The 25,838-nt window shown below is 39.2% G+C and overlaps 1 protein-coding gene and 1 long non-coding RNA gene across 3 annotated transcripts in view; both read left to right on the top strand.

Annotated features, from left to right (window-relative positions):
• Positions 1-19,262, top strand: part of LOC131103805 (protein shisa-8) — an 88,377-nt gene extending 69,115 nt beyond the window's left edge. For both annotated transcript variants that reach the window (XM_058050357.2, XM_058050356.2), the window contains exons 5-6: positions 9,082-9,198; positions 16,579-19,262. In XM_058050357.2, the coding sequence (XP_057906340.2) occupies positions 9,082-9,198; positions 16,579-17,075 (614 nt within the window). In that variant the 3' untranslated portion in view covers positions 17,076-19,262. The remainder of the gene's footprint in view (positions 1-9,081; positions 9,199-16,578) is intronic.
• A 1,081-nt stretch (positions 19,263-20,343) lies between these two features.
• LOC144901870 (uncharacterized) lies at positions 20,344-25,413 on the top strand. Its single transcript, XR_013630003.1, has 2 exons — positions 20,344-23,870; positions 24,046-25,413. It is a non-coding gene; the product is annotated as an uncharacterized LOC144901870 (long non-coding RNA).
• The last annotated feature ends 425 nt before the right edge of the window (positions 25,414-25,838 follow it).

Here is a 25,838-nt window from a genome sequence, read left to right as displayed (position 1 = left end):
GCTACGAGCGGCGGCGTCTTATATGGAGTCTAAAGGTGACTATAGGGGTGTTATTTGAAGTCTACAGGGCTCTAAAAATTCATTCATTCATTCATTTTCTACCGCTTATCCTCATGAGGGTCACGGGGGTGCTGGAGCCTATCCCAGCTGTCTCTCCGTTTAAAACACTTTAAGCTTAGAACAACCTAATTTCTACATGCTACGAGCGGCGGCGTCTTATATGGAGTCTAAAGGTGACTATAGGGGTGTTATTTCAAGTCTACGGGGCTCAAATTCATTCATGCATTCATTTTCTACCGCTTATCCTCATGAGGGTGGCGAAGGGTGCTGGAGCCTATCCCAGCTGTCTTCGGGCGAGAAGACAGCACTCCGTTTAAAACACTTTAAGCTTAGAACGAACTACTTTCTACATGCTATGAGCGGCGGCGTCGCTTATGGAGTCTAAAGGTGACTATAGGGGTGTTATTTCAAGTCTACGGGGCTCTAAAAATTCATTTATTCATTCATTTTATGTATTTTCTACATAAATTAATCAGTTTCAATCATGAAAATGGCTGAATGAAAAAAATACAAATTTAGGGCATTCATGAGATGCATTCAAAGACATTGCGATGATATTTAATTTCCCACACTGGTCTCGGGGCTCCTAGCTGTGAGGTCTGCGTGCTAACCACTCGACCGCCGTGACTTAAACCTAATTCTCTTTGGAAATACTTCAACTCAAACTTGTCAAATATCCAAAATTTCAAGCGACCAATCAAAATTGAATATGATGTGTGGTAAGATGCTGTCTCTCTCGTTATGGTGTGGTCTTTCTCCAGCAGATATCTGCAGCTGTGTGTCAGTGTCAGACAGACCGGCACATTAAGACCCCACTTGATTAAGTCGCCCATAAATATACCAGACAAAAACTCAATTTTTTAAGACCTACGAGCCACTTTTGGGACATGACCCACCAGTTGAGAATCCCAACATGAAACTACCCAGGTCCCTGCCGCACACACACCATTCACTCTTCTTCTTCTTTGCATCTCGGCGCACGTGTGTGAGTGTGTGCAGGCGGTCCAGCAGGGCTCAGCATCAAAGAGTCGAGCTGCTGCCAGCCTCGCTCTGACATTATCACACACACACACACACACACACACACACACACACACACACACACAAAGAGACAAACCAATGCTGGCTGCAACATGCATCCACTCCAACTGAAGCGGTTGTGGTTGTCCACATGCAGCCTTCAAGTCAATTGAACCCTAAAAGTGGCCATAAATGGTCTATTCCACTACTTCCTGTCCCCGGCACACATTGTTTATCATATCTATAAACATACACAATACTAAACCATCACTTGCTTCAGTGCTTCCCCTTAATAAACATACATTTGAATACGTTACTCCTCAGAGGCTTCCTATACTATCCGGCACATCAGAAAGGAGGCGCACGCTCATGAACACACAAACGGGAAAAAAAAAAATGGGACATTTGGAGGAAATGAATGCAAGACAACAAAACACAGGAAACATTGTTCTTTCAATCTGCTCTCTCTTTCTCACTCCCACCGCTGGCAAAGCAGGCAGGAAGCATCCGGAACGACACACGGAAGCACATCAAATGTAGAACAGGCTGGAGACCTGATACTTTCCAATATAGATATTATGTGTTATCATAGCAATAAAAACATGACCTATTTATGGGATGGACGTGGGCAGATCTGTGCAGGGACGGCAAGACGAGACCGGCGAGCGGCAGGTCCTGTTTAGCTAGCTTTGAAGTTTGGAATGTTTGGAACCTATATTATTATTATTATTATTATATTTATTAAGACACAAGAGGCTTCCATTGGAGTGAAGACCTGCCAACATGTACACATTTTTAGTACTCAACATGCAATTAGACTCTTGAATACGCTTGAATCCTCATTGGTTCCTCAGGAAATACTCTAAATGTATGTGCCTTACTCATTAGTTCCCCATTGGTTCCTCAGTAAATACTCTAAATTTATGTGCCTTAGTTCCTCAGTAACTACTCTAAATGTATGTGACTTAGTCATTAGTTCGCCAGTAACCACTCTAAATGTATGTCTTAGTCATTAGTTGTCATTACTTCATTTGTAACTACTCTAAATATATGTGTTTTAGACATTAGTTCCTCAGTAACCACTCTAAATGTATGTACCTTACTCATTAGTTCATCAATGGTTCCTCAGTAAATACTCTAAATGTATGTGCCCTAGTTCCTCAGTAACTACTCTAAATGTATGTCCCCTAGTCATTAGTTCATTAGTAACTACTCTAACTGAATGTATCTTAGCCATTAGTTCCTCAGTAACTACTCTAAATGTGTTTGCCTTAGACGTAAGTTCATCATTAGTTCATTAGTAACTACTCTAACTGTATGGTCTTAGTCAGTAGTTCCTCAGTAACTACTCTAAATGTATGTGTCTTGGTAATTGTTCATCATTAGTAACTACTCCAACTGTATGTATCTTGGCCATTAGTTCCTCAGTAACTACTCTAAATGTGTGTGCCTTAGTCATTAGTTCCTCATTAGTTAGTTCATCAGTAACTACTCTAAATGTATGTGTCTTAGTCAGTTCATTGTTAGTTCATTAGTAACTACTCTAACTGAATGTATCTTAGCCATTAGTTCCTCGGTAACTACTCTAAATGTGTTTGCCTTAGTCGTAAGTTCATCATTAGTTCATTAGTAACTACTCTAACTGTATATGTCCTAGTCATTAGTTCCTCAGTAACTACTCTAAATGTATGTGTCTTAGTCATTAGTTCCTCATTAGTTAGTTCATCAGTAACTACTCTAAATGTATGTGTCTTGGTAATTAGTTCATCATTAGTAACTACTCCAACTGTATGTATCTTGGCCATTAGTTCATCAATAACTACTCTAAATGTGTGTGCCTTAGTCATGAGTTCCTCATTAGTTAGTTCATCAGTAACTACTCTAAATGTATGTGTCTTAGTCATTAGTTCGTCGTTAGTTCATAAGTAACTACTCTAACTGTATGTGTCTTAGTCATTAGTTCATCAGTAACTACTCCAAATGTATGTGTCTTAGTCATTAGTTCCTCATTAGTTAGTTCATCAGTAACTACTCTAAATGTATGTGTCTTAGTCATTAGTTCATCAGTAACTACTTCAAATGTATGTGTCTTAGTCATTAGTTTCTCATTAGTTAGTTCATCAGTAACTACTCTAAATGTATGTGTCTTACCCATTAGTTCCTCAGTAATCACTCTAAATGTATGTGCCTTACTCATTAGTTCCTCATTGGTAAATAAAAAAGGTAAACATGTCAGCATGCAAACACACGTCTATAGCAGGAAATGTTATTTTGCAGGAGAAAAATAAGAAAATCAACATGAATTACAAAATGATATGCTGGAAATATGGTATATGATATATATTTCACTGGAGATGAATACGGGGGTCCAATCATTAGCTCCTCTCCTTTCACTTTCAGCTTCCCTTCACTAAAAGCGCACGGCTGCCAAAGCGAGTTGTAGTGAAATAATTCAACAGATGTATAAAAAATAAAAGAGAAAGGAGGAAGTAAAAAAAAAAAAGACCGGGACATCGGTGCAGCACACATTCTATGGTAGCTCTCTGGTGGCTGGGAACAGCCCTGTGGTCAAACTGGAGACTGGCCAAGGATCTTTCCATCAATTAGTTGATTTTTTTTCCCCTCCAGCAGTCTATCGTTGGCTAACTCTCACTCCCTTATTCTGTTCATCTCTCTCTCTCTCTCTCTCTCTCTCTCTCTCTCCCTGTCTGTCCCATTATTTCCACTGCTGGCTCGCTCGAAGAATGGTTGAGAATGTAGGACACTTAGAGAGCAAAAGCTCTCCATGTTATTAAGAACCACTCAAAGATCTGTCATAGTATAGCGCCACGTAACACAGTACAATGTTTTTGTTTGTTTGGCGTCGTTAATTCCGGGTCATTAAATGTCTAATTTTTGACAAAGTGCAGGTGGAAGTGCACCAAGATGGCGGAGCAAGGCCGCATGCGGCTCTACGCGCACATGAAATGACATCACACAGTCGTTGCTCTCTGCTCAGCACGCCGCACACAGCGTGTCGCCGCCGCATATCAATTACACGGGGAAGTGGAGATGCGTTTCCAATTCAATCAGTCAGCGCTGGTGTCACATCTCTCACTCGAGTAGTCTGCCTACATCCCCTCGCTCGACCCCTCTTGATGCGGCTGATGCATCAAGGGGGCGGCGGACGCGGGGTGTCCGTTTGTAAATGCAATTGGGTGGAGTGGAAATATGCCTCCAAAGTCACGCTTTCTATTAAAAAAAGAGACAAAATACCTGCTTTTTGTAGCTTAAATATACTTCCAGACACTCATTGGTTCCTCAGTAACTACTCTAAATGTATGTCTTGGTCATTAGTTCCTCATTAGTTCATTAGTAACTACTCTAAATGTATGTGTCTTAGCCATCAGTTCCTCGGTAACCACTCTAAATGTGTGTGTCGTCGTCATTAGTTCCTCATTAGTTCATTAGTAACTACTCTAATTGTATGTGTCTTAGTCATTAGCTCTTGAGTAACTACTTTAAATGTATGTGTCGTCGTCATTAGTTCCTCATTAGTTAATTCATCAGTAACTACTCTAAATGTATGTGTCTTTGTCATTAGTTCATCATTAGTTCATTCATAACTACTCTAACTCTATGTATCTTAGCCATTAGCTTCTCAGTAACTACTCTAAATGTGCGTGCCTTAGTCATTAGTTCATCATTAGTTCATTCATAACTACTCTAACTCTATGTACCTTAGCCATTAGTTTCTCATTAACTACTCTAAATGTGCGTGCCTTAGTCATTAGTTCCTCATTAGTTCGTTAGTTACTACTCTAATTGTATGTGTCTTAGTCATTAGTTCATCAGTAACTACTCTAAATGTATGTGTCTCAGTCATTAGTTCCTCATTAGTTCATTAGTAACTACTCTAACTGTATGTATCTTAGCCATTAGTTCCTCAGTAACTACTCTAAATGTGTGTGCCTTATTCATTAGTTCCTCATTAGTAACTACTCTAATTGTACATGTCTTTGTCATTAGTTCCTCATTAGTTAGTTCATCAGTAACTACTCTAAATGTGTGTGCCTTAGTCATTAGTTCCTCATTAGTAACTACTCTAATTGTATGTGTCCTTGTCATTAGTTCCTCATTAGTTAGTTCATCAGTAACTACTCTAAATGTATGTGTCTTAACCATTACTTCCTCAGTAACTACTCTAAATGTGTGTGCCTTAGTCATTAGTTCCTCATTAGTAACTACTCTAAACGTATGTGTCTTAACCATTAGTTCCTCGGTAACCACTCTAAATGTATGTGCCGTACTCATTAGTTCCTCATTAGTAACTACTCTAATTGTATGTGTCTTCATCATTAGTTCCTCATTAGTTAGTTCATCAGTAACTACTCTAAATGTATGTGTCTTAACCATTAGTTCCTCGGTAACCACTCTAAATGTATGTGCCTTACTCATTATTTCCTCATTGGTAAACAAAACCTCAAAATGTGGTTTTAATTCAAACAAATTAGGAGTTGGGCAACTGGGAATGTGGTAAGGGAATGTGTCAACATAAACAGTCAAAATAAATGTGTCACCTTCCAAAAGAGTGACGTACGTAGCAGCCAAATAACTAAATACAAAATGTGCAAATTAAAAATCCTGCCGCATCCTTTTGTCAGATTGCCGCTTGCACCTTTCAAGCTCTCAAAGGGATTTGAGAGCACCAAAGTTAAAGATAATTAACTCCAGCCCGGGAGCACTAATTTGCATCTCTCTTGAACAAAAGCTGAGCGTGGGTGGCATGCCGTGTTCTGCTTTTGCGGATGTGTCCAACTTAGGAGTTCCAGGCAAATATAACATGGAAATAGCGTGGAATAAACCAAGCTTTGATTGGATTCTTGGGAAGGAACGTTTCATGATTCCAGTTCCTCATTAGTTCATGAGTAACTACTCTAAATGTATGTGTCTTAGTCATTAGTTCCTCATTAGTGAGTTCATCAGTAACTACTCTAAATGTATGTGTCTTAGTCATTAGTTCCTCATTAGTTAGTTCATCAGTAACTACTCTAAATATATGTGTCTTAGTCATTAGTTCCTCATTAGTTAGTTCATCAGTAACTACTCTAAATATATGTGTCTTAGTCATTAGTTCCTCATTAGTTAGTTCATCAGTAACTACTCTAAATGTATGTGTCTTAGTCATTAGTTCATCATGAGTTCATTCATAACTACTCTAACTGTATGTATCTTAGCCATTAGTTCCTCAGTAACTACTCTAAATGTGTGTGCCTTAGTCATTAGTTCCTCATTAGTTCATTAGTAACTACTCTAATTGTATGTGCCTTAGTCATTAGTTCCTGAGTAACTACTCTAAATGTATGTGTCTTCGTCATTAGTTCCTCATTAGTTAGTTCATCAGTAACTACTCTAAATATATGTGTCTTGGTAATTAGTTCATCATTAGTAACTACTCTAAATGTATGTGTTGTAAATGTACATATATGCGGATGTGTCCAACTTGGGAATTCCAGGCAAATATAACATGGAAATAGCGTGGAATAAACCAAGCTTTGATTGGATTCTTGGGAAGGAACGTTTCATGATTCCAGTTCCTCATTAGTTCATGAGTAACTACTCTAAATGTATGTGTCTTAGTCATTAGTTCCTCATTAGTTAGTTCATCAGTAACTACTCTAAATATATGTCTTAGTCATTAGTTCCTCATTAGTTAGTTCATCAGTAACTACTCTAAATGTATGTGTCTTAGTCATTAGTTCATCATGAGTTCATTCATAACTACTCTAACTGTATGTATCTTAGCCATTAGTTCCTCAGTAACTACTCTAAATGTGTGTGCCTTAGTCATTAGTTCCTCATTAGTTCATTAGTAACTACTCTAATTGTATGTGCCTTAGTCATTAGTTCCTGAGTAACTACTCTAAATGTATGTGTCTTCGTCATTAGTTCCTCATTAGTTAGTTCATCAGCAACTACTCTAAATATATGTGTCTTGGTAATTAGTTCATCATTAGTAACCACTCTAAATGTATGTGTTGTAAATGTATATGCGGATGTGTCCAACTTGGGAATTCCAGGCAAATATAACATGGAAATAGCGTGGAATAAACCAAGCTTTGATTGGATTCTTGGGAAGGAACGTTTTATGATTCCAGTTCCTCATTAGTTCATGAGTAACTACTCTAAATGTATGTGTCTTAGTCATTAGTTCCTCATTAGTTAGTTCATCAGTAACTACTCTAAATATATGTGTCTCAGTCATTAGTTCCTCATTAGTTAGTTCATCAGTAACTACTCTAAATATATGTGTCTTAGTCATTAGTTCCTCATTAGTTAGTTCATCAGTAACTACTCTAAATATATGTGTCTTGGTAATTAGTTCATCATTAGTAACTACTCTAAATGTATGTGTTGTAAATGTATATGCGGATGTGTCCAACTTGGGAATTCCAGGCAAATATAACATGGAAATAGCGTGGAATAAACCAAGCTTTGATTGGATTCTTGGGAAGGAACGTTTTATGATTCCAGTTCCTCATTAGTTCATGAGTAACTACTCTAAATGTATGTGTCTTAGTCATTAGTTCATCATGAGTTACTTAGGAGCCCGATGTAGAAATCAATTTCGGCATTTTCATCACAACAAACACATGCGGTAAAACGCCAATTGTATTGTTATACAAACTGTGAAATGTTCCATTTAAAAGCGCAGGAAATAGACATTTACGCTCCTTTAAAGCCCAGTTCTGGTCCCCCGCCATCGTTTGAAGCGCTGTGATATGCTCCATAATGTTCACCAAATAGTCCCTACATTTGTTTGCCCAACGCTTGGTGCTGTGCAGGTAGCATGCCGGGACTTTATGAGAGCTTTATTGCCGGTAACAGCTGCCTGCTGTGGCTGTAAAACGCAGATGATGACAGCAGCCGGAGCGAACACCACCGGCAAAGTTCAAAAGGTTAAAAAGGGTAAAAAAAAAACAAAGAATATGATATCTGATGATACCAATACAGGCTGCACGGTGGTCGAGTGGTTAGCACGCAGACCTCACAGCTAGGAGATCAGGGTTCAATTCCACCCTTGGCCATCTCTGTTTGCATGTTCTCCCTGTGCATGCGTGGGTTTTCTCCAGGTACTCCCACATTCCAAAAACATGCTAGGTTAATTAGCGACTCCAAATTGTCCATAGGTATGAATGTGAGTGTGAATGGTTGTTTGTCTATATGTGCCCTGTGATTAGCTGGCCACCAGTCTAGGGTGTACCCCGCCTCTCGCCCAAAGACAGCTGGGATAGGCTCCAGAACCCGCCACGACCCTTGTGAGGATAAGCGGTCAAAAATGAATGAATGAATGAATTTATAGAGCCCCGTAGACTTGAAATAACACCCCTATAGTCACCTGTACACTCCAGAAGAGACGCCGCCGCTCATAGCATGTAGCAAGTAGTTCGTTTTATAAGCTTAAAGTGTTTTAAACGGAGTCAGATGCCAATAATGTACCACTTCCACACAGAGTAGGAGAACTTTTTTCAACGTATCATGCTGGACATGCCATGGCTGATTCCATGCATGTCCATGTGACCAATGACAGCGGAGTTTGTGGGACCCAAAGGTGGGCCCTGGGTGGAATATCCGAGGAAATACTGGAATAGGTGCAGATTCTGGAGGATCTATCTCTGTGTAGCTGCTCTATAGGAGTCCACAACTCATTACAAAGGGCCGAAAATGAACATAATAGGACATTCGAAATAAAAGTTTGTTACTTCTTGTCATAAAAATCGCATAATTGCATAATTTAACTATAAAGGTATCATGCAACAATTTTGTAGTTTGCACTTCTAAAGGCTGCAAGGCTGCTACTCCCGCAAAAAAAGGTTCAATCCCCGCATCTCATTCACAATACAATCAGCAAGGTTTACCTTCAAACATAAAAGGCATTGGCATACTAACTTCCTGTCATTATTTTCCATGTGTGCAACATTTAAATGCAGGGTTCTTTGTGTATCTTTCGTTTTCTTTTAGATCATAACCATCTGAACAACGCAGCGTTGTCTCCCCTGGGTCCCGCCATGGCCTTGTCTCACCCCCACAACAACCTGGGAATCGGCTTCAATAAGTATTCCTCACTCAAGGGAGTGGGTAGGTATTCCACACAGTAACGTTCAAGACCTCCACGTTGAGTACTAATTAGGCGCAGGGCACCATTGCATGCACAGCAGGAAATGTGATTAATATTCAATAATTAAGGCTGCCAGCAATGAAAAAAAAGTTAAAAAAAATTTTTTTAAATGTACTTTAATATTAAAATAATATTTAAATATTATAACAATTAAGCTTAATATTAAAATATGTTATAAAATTAATTACAAATATAATATAATGCATTTCAATGTTCCTGTGTTGAAAGAAAAGTGAAAAAAAGTTTAATTTGCTTAAATATTAAAATAGCAATACATTACATATTTTAAAAAAATGACTAATAAGCCCTATCAAATCACAAAAAAAGCAAGATTTTTTTAATAAAAAAAACCTGACCTCACAAAATTTAAAGCACAAATCGCAGAGGGATTACAGTATTTCAGAACCTCCATTTTTGATGAAATAAAGACTGGAAATCGTCAAAAAACGGTTGATTAACAATTAAACAACAGTTAAACTTAATATTAAAATATGTTATAATAGTAATTACAAATATTATTTAATGCATTTAAATGTTCCTGCGAAAAGTGAAAAAAAGTTTAATTTGCTTAAGTATTAAAATAGCAATACATTACATATTTTAAAAAAATGACTAATAAGCCCTATCAATCACAAAAAAGCAAGATTTTTTTAAATATATTTTGGAAAAAAAACATGAGAAAATAGTGAAAGGAAATAATGAAAGGACAGCTAATCAGGTTGCGCAATAAAAACGTCCTGCACCTTACAAGCGACAGCCGCCACCTTGCTCAACAGCAATAAACACATTGACTCCAAACAACTCAACACAAGCGAGTAAAGCAGAAGTGGACAAGAGATGGCCAGAAGCGGTAAAGGGGAATCGTGCCAGCAGTACAAACGGCCTGAGATAGCTTTTCCTCAGGTGAACAGTGACTGTGCAAACATCATGTTGGTCATTAATTCAGTGCTTTAATGCTGCACATTCATTCTTTTGTCAGTCGGGGTTAGATAAGGGAGACTCAAACTCAAAACACAGGTCTTGAATTATTACATAACTAGTAGTTATTTAACAGGAAACAAACAATAGCCCGCAGAGTCCAAGCAGAAATCCGTGTAGTCCGCCACGTATGGTGCAGTTGTTCACAGAGAAGTCCGTAGTAATACTATTACTGTACTATGCGCCTTTATTTTGTAGTCCTGTTTTGCATAACAGGGCGGCACGGCGGTCGAGTGGTTAGCGCGCAGACCTCTCTTATGAGGCATTTGACGCGTGTTAAAGAGCACCTAAAACAATGATGACGCTAATTTGTCGCTACAAGAACTACAGTTCCCATGATGCTTAGAGTGCAAATTCAGGAAGTAGTGAAGTGCACACAGAATATCAGATGTAAATATAGGTATAATCCGTTTTCTAGAAACTCTGGATAAAATGCAATTATTAATAAATGTAAAAACTTTTTTAAAAAATTGTAAAAAATTACAAAAAATTAAAAATTAAAACTTTTTAAAATTAAAAAAAAATTTAATATTAAAAAAAATTAAAACAATATACAGACAATATATATATACAAATTCTTCTTTTTAACTATTCCTGTGTTCTCAATAGTCATTATTTCTTATGGAAAAAATTCTTTGGTTAGAGTACGTTTTGGTTAAGGCCCGCACGGCGCTCGAGTAGTTAGTGTGCAGACCTCACAGCTAGGAGAACCTAATTCGGTTCCACCCTCGGGCATCTCTGATGTCGAGTTTGCATGTTCTCCCCGTGCATACGTGGGTTTTCTCCGGGTACTCCGGTTTCCTCACACATTCCAAAAAACATGCTAGGTTAATTAGCGACTCCAAATTGTCCATAGGTATGAATGTGAGTGTGAATGGTTGTTTGTCTATATGTGCCCTGTGATTGGCTGGCCACCAGTCCAGGGTGTACCCCGCCTCTTGCCTGAAGAAGACAGCTGGGATAGGCTCCAGCACCCCCCGCGACCCTCATGAGGAAAAGCGGTAGAAAATGAATGAATGAGTTCTCCTCCTATTTTGTGTGGAAGTGGTAACCTTTTGGCTTCTTATTTTGTCTTTCCCCACCCTCGGTCATCTCTGTGTGGAGTTTGCATGTTCTCCCCGTGCATGCGTGGGTTTTCTTCCGGGTACTCCGGTTTCCTCACACATTCCAAAAACATGCTAGGTTAATTAGCAACTCCAAATTGTCCATAGGTATGAATGTGAGTGTGAATGGTTGTTTGTCTATATGTGATTGGCTGGCGACCAGTCCAGGGTGTACCCCGCCTCTCGCCCCGAAGACAACTGGGATAGGCTCCAGCAACCCCCCGCGACCCTCATGAGGAAAATCGGTAGAAAATGAATGAATGTTTTGCATAACATTGAACTGCAGTAATATTCCATTAGCATTATGAAACCGGGGAAGTCCGGTATCGAACAAAAACGAGGATCAGCACATGTTTATGGATGCCTCGCTCGTCTGCGTCCAGCTCAGCTACTACAACATTGACAGTTATTGACAGCTGCCCTTGCGCTAAATAAAGGCAAACATAGTTTACTATGAAAAAAAGAGAAAAGAATAATCAAATCACAAAAAAAAAAAAAAAAAGGTTCCATACTCCGTGTCACTGCGACACAAGCGCGGCATTAATGGTGAGCAACAGCGGTCTGGACAGCAGCAGGGTGAAAGCGGCTACAATCCGGCCTGCAGCTCCCCCTCTGGCTTTTTTCTCCCTGTCCTCCTCAAACATACACAAACATTTTCCTAAGGCTCACATAACACAAACATGTGTAATCACATGCATAGGCGTACACGACACGGCGTCCATATATACCGCCGCCATATGTCAGAGTGTCAAAAAAAAAAGTGTCAAATATCCAAAGTTTCAATTATTTACTGCATCAGAAGCAATGCGAGGACCTATAAGAGAATAGAATATGAAGCCAGGAAAGAAATGCAGAGTTCAGGGTGCGTTCACACTTGTCATGTTTGGTTCAGTTCAAAGGAACGCTGGCTGGTGGACCAAAGACACCCACCAGTGGGAAAACGATGGTATTCACAAATACCAAATATGGAAGAGAAATGATGTCTTTTTGGAAGTATTTGTCATAGTTTTTCCTAAAATGTAAGATGATAAATACTGTACAGTCATACTCACAATATTGCAGTTTGATTATTCCTCCATTGCTATATCGCGATTTTTCATAAATTAATAAATAACATGTATTAATGATGGCTGTTTCGGGGTACTCTAAACATATTGAAGTACAAGTGATGTAGTAGTAGTAGTGATGTAGTATTCTGGCCAAGGACAAGACATGCATCCCTGTTACATGACCCTACCTTGCATTCAATGTAGCCAGACATGGATGTTAAGTGGAAAAAAAGGTCATCCTCCCATTCAGTGTGGAAGTGGTATATTTGTGGCTTCCCTGTCCAACTATCACTCCATTTCAAACCCTTTCTCAAAGGGTTAGCTGTTACACCTTTTCCACTTTTCTGACTTATAAACGTTGTTAAATGCCAAGCATGGATGTAAGCATGGATCGGAAGTCCTCGGGAGCGTTTAGGAATGCAATCAATCACAGCGCACCTGGAGATTGGCCCGAGGTGGAGTAAATTCAAATTCAAGACCGTATATGGAAACACTGCTGAAAGAGGTGCAGAATCTGGAAGATCTAAAAAGCTTGCTGTGTGGGTTATTGTGTGTAGCTGCTCTATAGGAGTCCACAACTCAACACAAAGTGCCGGAAATTAGCATAATAGATGGAGTAAATAAAGAGAGTCCCTGTAGCATAATAGTAACACAATCCTGGTGACTATAGGGGTGTTATTTTATGTCTCCAGGGCTCTAATTTTTTGAAAGTCAAACAGGTTTTGTTTGCTTTAACTACAAAAATATTCATTTCATAATCATTTAATCTTATTCTGCATAGCGTTAAATTAATTTAGGGCAGTTGGGCCTGGAACGAATTAACCACTACGAACAAGGGACAAATTGGGTACGCAGTAAAGTTTTTACTGCTAAGCAAACCACACCAAAGTATGCATTGTATTTTGTTTTATGATTTTATTTTTGGTCTGAACCACAAGTGTGAACGCAGCCAAAAAGTCACCAAGTAGGAAACATATTGCATAGAATTCAAAAGATGAGATGCGAGTCTCAGCAACATTTCTCCATAAAAAAGACTTTGAAATGACAAAAGCCACACACACACACACACACAGACACACACACACACTCCGACTGAAGCGCAAGCGTTGCATCCTCTCTGCACTCAACGTGTGACAAAGTGTTAGATGATGTGCTCTTTGGGGGTCTTTTATGATTTGGTTTGTTTTTTTTTTCCTCTACAGCCTCTAAAGCTCACGTTTCACTGCGACGCTGCACATAACAGCATTTTCATTAGAGTTGCTTTACACTCGCATATACATAACACTGGGGGGGGGGGGGTAAGATTACAGATGTGATTGTTGGTATAATCCATTTTCTAGAAACTCTTGATAAAATGCAATTGTTAACAAATGTAAAAAAAAAAATTAATTTTAAAATTTTAAATTTTCATATCAAAACATGAAAACATAAAAAAAATCAAAAAAATGTAATAATGTAATAATGTAATAATGTAAGAATGTAATAATGCAATAATGCAATAATGTAATAATGTAATAATGTAATGTAATAATTTAACAATTTAACAATTTTAAATTGAAATTAAAAATGTTAAATTAACAATTTAAATTTAACAATTTCACAATTTCACAATTTCACAATTTAACAATTTAACAATTTAACAATTTAACAATTTAACAATTTCACAATTTCACAATTTAACAATTTAACAATTTTAAATTGAAATTAAAAATTTTAAATTAACAATTTCACAATTTCACAATTTCACAATTTCACAATTTCACAATTTAACAATTTAACAATTTAACAATTTAACAATTTAACAATTTAACAATTTAACAATTTTAAATTGAAATTAAAAATTTTAAATCAACAATTTCACAATTTAACAATTTAACAATTTAACAATTTAACAATTTAACAATTTGACAATTTGACAATTTGACAATTTGACAATTTGACAATTTGACAATTTAACAATTTAACAATTTAACAATTTAACAATTTCACAATTTCATAATTTCATAATTTAACAATTTAACAATTTAACAATTTAACAATTTAACAATTTAACAATTTAACAATTTAACAATTTCACAATTTCACAATTTCACAATTTAACAATTTCACTATTTAACTATTTAACTATTTAATTAATGTGCGCCACATGAGTGATGAGTTAGCGCTATATCATGTTTAATTTTTGGAGACACCAAAAATCCTCCAAAGGATGTAAAAATGGGTGCCTCGGTTTAAGGCCAACCTGAAAAAAAAAACACTGATTCTCAACCTAACCTGTTCAAATAAACCGCTATAATAACACGTTACTTTACCTCGTAATGCTGAGCAGCTAACCATTTTGATAGAAAGCTAGATTGAGCCGCTCCCAACTCTTTCATGACTGTATGATTTATTTGGCCATAAAAGGAGCAATAGTTGCCCGGGAGTTGAGAGTTCCTGGCTATGTCGACAAAGTCACGGCCAGGTCACTGCTGGTTTGCCAGCCAGGTGATGCGGCATATGTGTGTGTGTGTGTGTGTGTGTGTGTGTGTGTGTGTGTGTTGGGGGCGGGTGGGGCCAAGCTGCAATCTTTATGAACACATTTTTACGCCAAGGACGCTGATGTGCTGAGACTGCACATTGCACTCCGATGTGGCATCGCTTTTCTTTACCGCTCTCCACATCAATCACGCATTTTCCTTGTGACACGACGCCATTTATAAAAGAGAAGAACAAACAGATGGGCGCACAAACACATCACCATAAACTGTACTATGAAGAAGAAACGAGTCAAACGTGCGGACGGATTACACAGCAAGGATTCCTCTTTTTTTTTTCCTCTAAATGTCTTGTTTTTCTGTAGGAGGAAAATTATTCACAAAAGGGGGAAAACAAGGTTGATAGTGTCTTAAGGCGAGTGTGTGGTTGAGTGTCTGTTGGGGGGGCTGCAGTGGTGATGACCGAACAGCAACGCGCTAATCCGACATGACATGCTGAACCCGTTCTACTTTCATTCGCTACAGTTTTGTGCCACACTCTCTCACCCTGCCCCCCCCCCCGGTCGGATGACAGATTAACTGGCTTTGCATTAGGAATAATTAAGAATTATATTGATTGCATGGAATTACAGTGGAACCATGGTTAGGTCCAACTCTAACCAAAGCGTACTCTAACCAAAACGTTCATTCAAATGAATGGGAAGTTAATTTGGCACCCCCTACTGGTGGTAAATATACACACCCAGTCATTATTGAGCCACCAGAGTCATTGGCGCTGTCCATGGTGCTGAAATAACTACTCTTGTTCTCTTGTCTCACTGTTTCTATATCATCTATATAATATTCATTCATTCATTTTCTACCGCTTTTCCTCACGAGGGTCGCGGGGGTGGGGGGGGGGGTACTGGAGCCTATCCAATGGCCAGCCAATCACAGGGCACATACTATAGACAAACAACCATTCACACTCACATTCATACCTATGGACAATTTGGAGTCGCTAATTAACCTAGCATGTTTTTGGAATGTGGGAGGAAACCGGAGTACCCGGAGAAAACCCACGCATGCACGGGGAGAACATGCAAACTCCACACAGAGATACCCGAGGGTGGAACCGAACTCGGGTCTCCTAGCTGTGAGGTCTGCGCACTAACCAAAACGTACTCTAACCAAAAAAATTTGTCCATAAGAAATAATCACCTACTAATTTTGGACTATTGAGAACACATGAATATTTAAAAAGAAGAATTTGTACATATATATCGTCTGTATACTGTTTTTTTTTTTTTTTTAAATGTTTAAATTTTTAAATTTTTAAATTTTTAAATTTTAAAATTTTTAAATTTTTAAATTTTTAAATTTTTTACATTTATGAATAATAATAATTTTATCCAGAGTTTTTAGAAAATGGATTATACCTAGAATTACATCTGATATTCATGTGCACTTCACTACTTCCTGAATCTGCACTCTAAGCATCATGGGAACTGTAGTTCCCGACAAATTTGATTTAGGTGCTCTTTAACGCGTGTGAAAAAAGTAGCGGCTTGGAGATGAGGTGGCGTTCTAGTTTCTAGTCATATGTGGTCTATATGGTCTATGTGGTCTTTGTGGTCTATGTGGTCTTTGTGGTCTATGTGGTCTTTGTGGTCTATGTGGTCTTCTTCATCCAGCTGAGACACTTTCAGGTCTGTTTATGGACTTTTCCTTTTTCTTGTGTCCCATCAATCCAGACACAACTCCAAGAGATTACTACAAGAGCTACCCAATGGTGGACTACACCCACCGTCAGTCTCCTCCTACCTTCCAGCCAATCAACTTCCACCCTAAGGAAAAGTCCTTCCTCCCACCGCCCGACATCCACGCACCGCTGGCCATCACCATCAACGCTTCCCAGATCCCCAAGCCCAAGATCTCCAAAACCAACACCCACCCTCTCACGTCCGGTTCGGCCTTCAAAGCCTGGGACCCCAGTAAGAGCCACATCCAGCGCCCTGCTGCGACCCACATGGTCCTCCAGGGCCAGCAGCACCACCCCATCCAGCAGCAGCACCACCAGCCCCTGCACCAGCCCAACAGCCGGCGCCAGGCCTACTCCAACAAGAGGCAGTTCAGCATCGAGACGCTGCCCGAGCTCTTCTCGCAGCCGCTGGGCTACGGCCACTCGCCGCACGTGCACCCCAAGCACAAGGGACTGCCCACCAACAGCAAGACAGAGGTCACGGTCTGAACATGAAGAGCCCGAGAGGAGAGGAACGCTCTGATATCGTTTATATCCGCGGGGTGATATCGTGTATGATAAGAGGTTTTTTTTTAACCTCCTTCCTTATCATTGTTGATAACAACAATAACAACAACAATAACAACGTGGGTACTTTTTACCGCTACTGGATCAAAACAGCGACAGCAGATAAGCCGGGAAGGTGTCGGCTAAGCAGGTGGGGGCTAAATAATTGATCGTCTTCTCAGTGTGTTGGCACAGCGTTCGACTCCGTTCCATCCCACTCGCTCCCGCGCGAGCAACTTCCCAGAAATCCCACATGAAGGCAATATTTACCCCTCTTTTTTTTCCCACCCCCCCCTTCAGACTGTGGCTTCCCATCATCAGAGACAATGCCATCGTGTTGTCAGCTCCCACTGCCCTCCAGCCCTCGAAAGAGGGGGGGGGGGGTGAGAGATCGGCCCGGCAATTCATACCAGACAGCAGGGCGGGGGTTATTTGCCTCGTTCCAGGGGCAAATGAGATGAGAGGGATGTGAACTATCTACACACACATCGATACACACACACACACACACACACACATACACACTTGTCAAAAACTACAGAGGATTCCCAGCAGCGTCAGAGAGCATCCGACCCCTCCCTCCGCCACAAAGCCACTGTAATATTCCTCTCTCATGTGCAAAAAACTGCGAGAATAAATATAAGAATTCTCTTGTAATAAATGCTAATTCCAGTCAAGGCTCCCCAGCGTTCCAAAGAATTCCGGAATGTGCCGTGATGGATAGAAACAGAGCATAAGGAAGGTCTATTCAAAGTCAAAGACTTGAAAAGTGATGACTGTAACGGAGTCACACCGGCATGATAGTACTCGTGCAAAACATTCATGTCTGACATTAAACAGCATTTTTTTTTTCCTGATCCGTTTCCGTGGAAACAGCTTAAAAGGAATGCAAAGGGAGAACCGTGTAAACTGTTTAATTTCAAATATGGCCGTTTGACCCTGCTGGGTATATAATGACAAAGTTATAGTACTAGAACATGAATATTCATTCATTCATTTTCTACTGCTTATCCTCACGAGGGTCGCGGGGGTGCTGGAGCCTATCCCAGCTGTCTTCTTTGGGCGAGAGGCGGGGTATACCCTAGACTGGTGGCCAGCCAATCACAGGGCACATAAAGACAAACAACCATTCACACTCACATTCATACCTATGGACAATTTGGAGTCGCTAATTAACCTAGCATGTTTTTGGAATGTGGGAGGAAACCGTAGTACCTGGAGAAAACCCACGCATGCACGGGGAGAACATGCAAACTCCACACAGAGATGACCGAGGGTGGGGAAAGACAAAATAAGAAGCCAAAAAGTTACCACTTCCACACAAAATAGGAGGAGAACTCATTCATTCATTCATTTTTTACCGCTTATCCTCATGAGGGTCGCGGGGGGTGCTGGAGCCTATCCCAGCTGTCTTCTTTGGGCATGAGGCGGGGTATACCCTAGACTGGTGGCCAGCCAATCACAGGGCACATATAGACAAACAACCATTCACACTCACATTCATACCTATGGACAATTTGGAGTCGCTAATTAACCTAGCATGTTTTTGGAATGTGGGAGGAAACCGGAGTAACCCGGAGAAAACCCACGCTTGCACGGCGCGGAGAACATGCAAACTCCACACAGAGATAGCCGAGGGTGGAATTGAACCCTGGTCTCCTAGCTGTGAGGTCTGCGCGCTAACCACTCGACCGCCGTGCCGCCAGGACATGAATATTTTAATGTATTAATTAATCAGGCCTTTGCATGAATCTTTTATTGTTGCCCTTTTGAATGGTCACTGAGGAAGCGTCTCACAACGGGCTGAATGGAAAAGGTCATTTTGATGAATAATTTCTAGTCGGTGGGAAAAACAGTCGATTTAAATCCCAACGCTATTTTTTTTTCACTCCATGGTAACAATGTGTTTTTCCTGAATAATGTGTTAGCTTTGCCAAAAGTCAAAACGATGGGGGGGTCCACTGTAATTGAGTTTTTGGCAATTAAGTAGATTAAGAGAACGCACAACCTTTAATATTAATAAAATCACCTACCCTGAGGTACACTTTCAATACCATCATGAACATAAACATTCTCCATTTAATTGTGTTGGTGGGGGGGGGGCACAGACCCCCCTTCCTCAAAAAAACACTCATGTCGGAAGATAAGTAAAAACTTTTCCCTGGCATGTACAGTACGTTCCTTAATGTAGCAGAACACTTCCTGGTACTACTACTACTACTACTTAAACCCGGTGCTATCCCACGTTTTCCCTGCATGCACCACATTCCCACTTTAAGAGTCCAATACCGGATAGGGTAATAGAATTCACCTTCATTTGTTTTCATCAGGACAACATCGATGCCGCAGAGCATCTCGTATGCCTGGCATCACGTTGGTCGTGGAACCCGATTGAACGGCGTAATTTAGCGTTGTCACGCGCAATTTAGCACTCCTTCTTGGTTAGCACCTTGGAGAGCAGCGGTCGAGCAGAAGTGGTTTTCAAACCCGTCACACCATTTACCGTCTCGATGATATTTAGCTTGATAGCATTTTTGATATGTTTGCTTGCTTAAGTGTGAAAATCGGATCTTTGGTCGATTCCAATTTTAATTCAATAAATGTTACCGGTGTATAAATTGTGCAGTCAGGGCCAGCTAGGCCTTTTCTGCAGGCCTAAAAAAATATCAGAAGCACTGACCTACATTTTTATTATTATTATTAATATTAATTATTATTAATTATTGTTATTGTTATTATTATTATTATTATTATTATTATTATTATTATTATTATTATTATTATTATTATTATTATTATTATTATTATTATTATTATTATTATTATTATTATACCTTTATACAACTTAAACACTCACATTTGTACCATGAACTTGTATAACTTTATTCCCAACACTCTATTATCTTTTATTATTATATTTATATAATATAATAATAATATATTATCTTTAATATATTATTATATAATAATATAATAATAATAAATTATAATATCTATGGTATATTATTATTATATAATAATATAATAATAATATATTATAATATCTATGATATATTATTATTATATAATAATATAATAATAAATTATAATATATTTATATTATATTATAATAATAATATATTATAATATCTATAATATATTATTATTATTATATATTATAGTATTATTATTATTATTATATTATTATATTATTATATTATTATATTATTATTATATTAAGGCCTTCAGAATCCGGAGTGGTGGCCTAACCAATCACATTTCAGATTAGCCTCAGAGGGCCAGCTAGCAGGCGTACAGTAAAATCTGCATTTTTACCATGCACTGATCGGTTAATGTCTGAAGGCCTATTGCAAACAATTCAAGAGTTACGTAGTACGCTTAAACGCCTCAGCAGTGCAGCCCCTAGAAAGGAGACAGATACAGAGTTGTTCATCGTTCGGTGTGCGTTATATGAATATATATAAGTGAGTAGCAAGTGTAGCGTTTTAGAGGGTAATCATAGAATACCTCACCAAATTTTGTAATGCCACACATTGTTATATTGCATTTATGTAAAATATCGATGGTTTGTGTAACCGTGTCGTGATAGCGGTGGTATTAAAGAGGTGGATCGTGTTGCCTAAAGCACCAGGCACCAATTGCACCGACTGCCACGGAAACAGTCATCCCGATTCTCCACTTTGCATCACGGTATTAAGTCGCCAAACAGGGAAGCAGCAGAGTTAAACTTTAATACCAGAGAATAAATTAGCAATACAAGTCCCCGCTTCTCCACCGTAACCACTCCGAGATGTGAAAAACCTGTTAGGCGAGCTGTTGCGAGGGGCGCCGGGTGCTGCTGGCATGCTTTTATAATAAAGGGATCAGCTGAGAACGGGGGATCATGAATACAAAAGCATCAATGGGATGCGCTTCAAACACATTTGTGCTTATGCTCTTGCCAGCCACGTACACATTGTAATGCACCGTGCTGCAGGTTCCTTTGTCACGCCCCCACCCCCCTTTTTCTCGCTGACTTTGATTCCCACCGGGCGCCGCACTTTTACTGGGTCACTTCATACGAAAATAAGCCACAGCAAAAATATTCTTCCGGGGTCTGTCCCGAACCGCTCGGAATGCATTAGAGGTCTAGAACAAACACGGAATGACAGCGAGTAAACAAGCAATATGTGTCAGGGAAGCAATAAGTGCCCGACTATGGCCGAGTCGCCAGGGTTTAGTCCGGATCGGAGGAGGTGATCCAATCCAATCCACTTTATTTATTTATATACATTTTATAAACAGAGTTTAAAAAAAGTGCTGCACTAGTAAAATAAAGTAAAATAAAGTAAAAATAAAATACAATAAAGGTACTAATTGAATTTAACCAAAAACTAAAAGATCAAATAAGAAATAAAATAGTAAAATAGATATTAAAATATTAAAAACAAGAAGCAAAGCAATAAAAGTATAAAAAATTAAAACAAATTAAAATAAAACAAAAGTACTAAAAGACACAACCATACAACTCACTCCGAGTTAAAAGCCAGAGAATAAAATTGGGTTTTAAAACGAGACTTAAAGCTTTCGATGTTGGGGGCCAACCACAGAAAAGGCTCGATCCCCTCTGGTCTTAAGTCTCGTCTTGGGCACCACAAGTTGGAGCTGGCGCTCGGACCTCAGTGACCGTGTTCGAGACTAAATTTGGATGAGGTCCGAGATGTATTTGTGGGCCAGCCAGGCCATTCAACGCCTTAAAAACAAACAATAATATCTTAAAATCGATCTTAAAGCGAACAGGAAACCAATGCAGAATCCAGAACTGTTAAAAAGCTGTGCCACAAAGTTCTGGACTAACTTTAAGACTTTTGGGTAACTCCAGAGTAAAGTACATTACAGTAGTCCAGACGTGGTGATGCCAAAACACGATGTAGACGATGTACAGACCCCCTGACTGCTAACGTCTTTACATTTCTATCAAGTCCCGGGAGACGCCACGACCTTGGATTTACCGCTATGGATGGATTTGAACCTACAGCATGTTCTTGAGTGAGATCAACTCCGACTTCTAAGCACTGTGATTGGCTGATGACGGCCTTTTTATCCTTGCGCTCGTTTTGGAGATTGGGATTTTTTTTCATGTCCAACCTGAATCCAGGAAGCATCCCAGCATGTTTTTTGTCTTCTTCTTCGATGTCGGACCGGATTCGGGAGAACTGCTAAAGGCCTGCGACGGACCAGAATGTCGCCTTTCACTTGTGGACAGTGTAAATACTTCTCATTGACATACACTCCATGATGATATCTTCCACAGCGTTTTTTGGCACAAAAAGCAGGACCAAACGCTTTGCACGGGATCCAAAAAAAAAAAAAAAACGTGCGGACGCTGAGACAGTTTTGGATCGTCAGCGTTAACGACAAACTATGGCAACGCTCGCTCAACTGAGAGCAAACTGACTGTTTGTAAATCTGTGGAAAAAGAAACAAATGCAAGTATTCTAACGCAGGTTTTTCATGAATGCAACGTAGACATACTTGGGCTCTACCATTCTTAGCAATATGTACATTATGGTGTATGGTTCAAAGTAGGGATCGACCGATATGGGGTTTTTTTGAGCCGATGGCCGATTTTGCTTGGGCCGATATTTGTGGTCGATACTGCTTTTGCTCCCTCAATTCATATGAAAAAATTACAATCATAATAAATATTACAGGTCACATGCAACGGAAAAATATATCAACGAACCCAAGCATGTATCGGCCGATACCGATTTTTTTCCATCACCCTGAGCCGATGGCCGATTTTGCTTGGGCCGATATTTGTGGTCGATACTGCTTTTGCTCCCTCAATTCATATGAAAAAATTACAATCATAATAAATATTACAGGTCACATGCAACGGAAAAATATATCAACGAACCCAAGCATGTATCGGCCGATACCGATTTTTTTCCATCACCCTGAGCCGATGGCCGATTTTGCTTGGGCCGATATTTGTGGTCGATACTGCTTTTGCTCCCTCAATTCATATGAAAAAATTACAATCATAATAAATATTACAGGTCACATGCAACGGAAAAATATATCAACGAACCCAAGCATGTATCGGCCGATACCGATTTTTTTCCATCACCCTGAGCCGATGGCCGATTTTGCTTGGGCCGATATTTGTGGCCGATACTGCTTTTTCTCCCTCAATTTATATGAAAAAATTACAATCATAATAAATATTACAGGTCTCATGCAACGGAAAAATATATCAACAAACTCAAGCGGGTATCGGCCGATAATGATATTTTTCCATCACCCTGAGCCGATGGCCGATTTTGCTTGGGACGATATTTGTGGCCGATACTGCTTTTGCTCCCTCAATTTATATGAAAAAATTACAATCATAATAAATATTACAGGTCTCATGCAACGGAAAAATATATCAACGAACCCAAGCGCGTATCGGCCGATACCAATATTTTTCCATCACCCTGAGCCGATGGCCGATTTTGCTTGGGCCGATATTTGTGGCCGATACTGCTTTTTCTCCCTCAATTTATATGAAAAAAATTATAATCATAATAAATATTACAGGTCTCATGCAACGGAAAAATATATCAACGAACCCAAGCACGTATCAGCCGATACCGATTTTTTTCCATCACCCTGAGCCGATGGCCGATTTCGCTTGGGACGATATTTGTGGCCGATACTGCTTTTTCTCCCTCAATTTATATGAAAAAATTACAATCATAATAAATATTACAGGTCTCATGCAACGGAAAAATATATCAGCAAACTCAAGCGGGTATCAGCCGATAATGATATTTTTCCATCACCCTGAGCCGATGGCCGATTTTGCTTGGGACGATATTTGTGGCCGATACTGCTTTTGCTCCCTCAATTTATATGAAAAAAATTATAATCATAATAAATATTACAGGTCTCATGCAACGGAAAAATATATCAACGAACCCAAGCGCGTATCGGCCGATACCGATTTTTTTCCATCACCCTGAGTTGATTGCCGATTTTGCTTGGGCCGATATTTGTGGCCGATACTGCTTTTTCGCCCTCAATTTATATGAAAAAATTACAATGATAATAAATATTACAGGTCTCATGCAACGGAAAAATATATCAACGAACCCAAGCGCGTATCGGCCGATACCGATTTTTTTCCATCACCCTGAGTTGATTGCCGATTTTGCTTGGGCCGATATTTGTGGCCGATACTGCTTTTTCGCCCTCAATTTATATGAAAAAATTACAATGATAATAAATATTACAGGTCTCATGCAACGGAAAAATATATCAACGAACCCAAGCGCGTATCGGCCGATACCGATTTTTTTCCATCACCCTGAGTTGATTGCCGATTTTGCTTGGGCCGATATTTGTGGCCGATACTGCTTTTTCGCCCTCAATTTATATGAAAAAATTACAATGATAATAAATATTACAGGTCTCATGCAACGGAAAAATATATCAACGAACCCAAGCACGTATCGGCCGATAACGATTTTTCTCCATCACCCTGAGCCGATTTTGCTTGGGCCGATATTTGTGGCCGATACTGCTTTTTCTCCCTCAATTTATATGAAAAAATTACAATCATAATAAATATTACAGGTCTCATGCAACGGAAAAATATATCAGCAAACTCAAGCGGGTATCAGCCGATAATGATATTTTTCCATCACCCTGAGCCGATGGCCGATTTTGCTTGGGACGATATTTGTGGCCGATACTGCTTTTGCTCCCTCAATTTATATGAAAAAAATTATAATCATAATAAATATTACAGGTCTCATGCAACGGAAAAATATATCAACGAACCCAAGCGCGTATCGGCCGATACCGATTTTTTTCCATCACCCTGAGTTGATTGCCGATTTTGCTTGGGCCGATATTTGTGGCCGATACTGCTTTTTCGCCCTCAATTTATATGAAAAAATTACAATGATAATAAATATTACAGGTCTCATGCAACGGAAAAATATATCAACGAACCCAAGCGCGTATCGGCCGATACCGATTTTTTTCCATCACCCTGAGTTGATTGCCGATTTTGCTTGGGACGATATTTGTGGCCGATACTGCTTTTTCTCCCTCAATTTATATGAAAAAATTACAATCATAATAAATATTACAGGTCACATGCAACGGAAAAATATATCAACGAACCCAAGCGCGTATCGGCCGATACCGATTTTTTTCCATCACCCTGAGTTGATTGGCGATTTTGCTTGGGCCGATATTTGTGGCCGATACTGCTTTTTCTCCCTCAATTTATATGAAAAAATTACAATCATAATAAATATTACAGGTCTCATGCAACGGAAAAATATATCAACAAACCCAAGCGCGTATCGGCCGATAACGATTTTTCTCCATCACCCTGAGCCGATTTTGCTTGGGCCGATATTTGTGGCCGATACTGCTTTTTCTCCCTCAATTTATATGAAAAAATGACAATGATAATAAATATTACAGGTCTCATGCAACGGAAAAATATATCAACGAACCCAAGCGCGTATCGGCCGATACCGATTCATGTAAAAAACGCAAATATCGGCCCGATATATCGGTCGATCCTTAGTTCAAAGTTGTTTTTTTTGTTTTCTGTTAGTTGGTTTTATTTGTTTTGTATTGTGCTTTTTCGACAACAACGACATAAACAACATAAAAAAAAAACAGTTCATTTGACCAATGAAAGTTAGAAGTGCTTCCAGA

The sequence above is a fragment of the Doryrhamphus excisus genome, linkage group LG16 (assembly GCF_037039965.1).
Source record: "Doryrhamphus excisus strain RoL-2023G ecotype Guam linkage group LG16, RoL_Dexc_Guam_v1.1, whole genome shotgun sequence".
Taxonomy (NCBI): domain Eukaryota; kingdom Metazoa; phylum Chordata; class Actinopteri; order Syngnathiformes; family Syngnathidae; genus Doryrhamphus; species Doryrhamphus excisus.
This window is presented reverse-complemented; position numbering and strand designations above follow the sequence as displayed.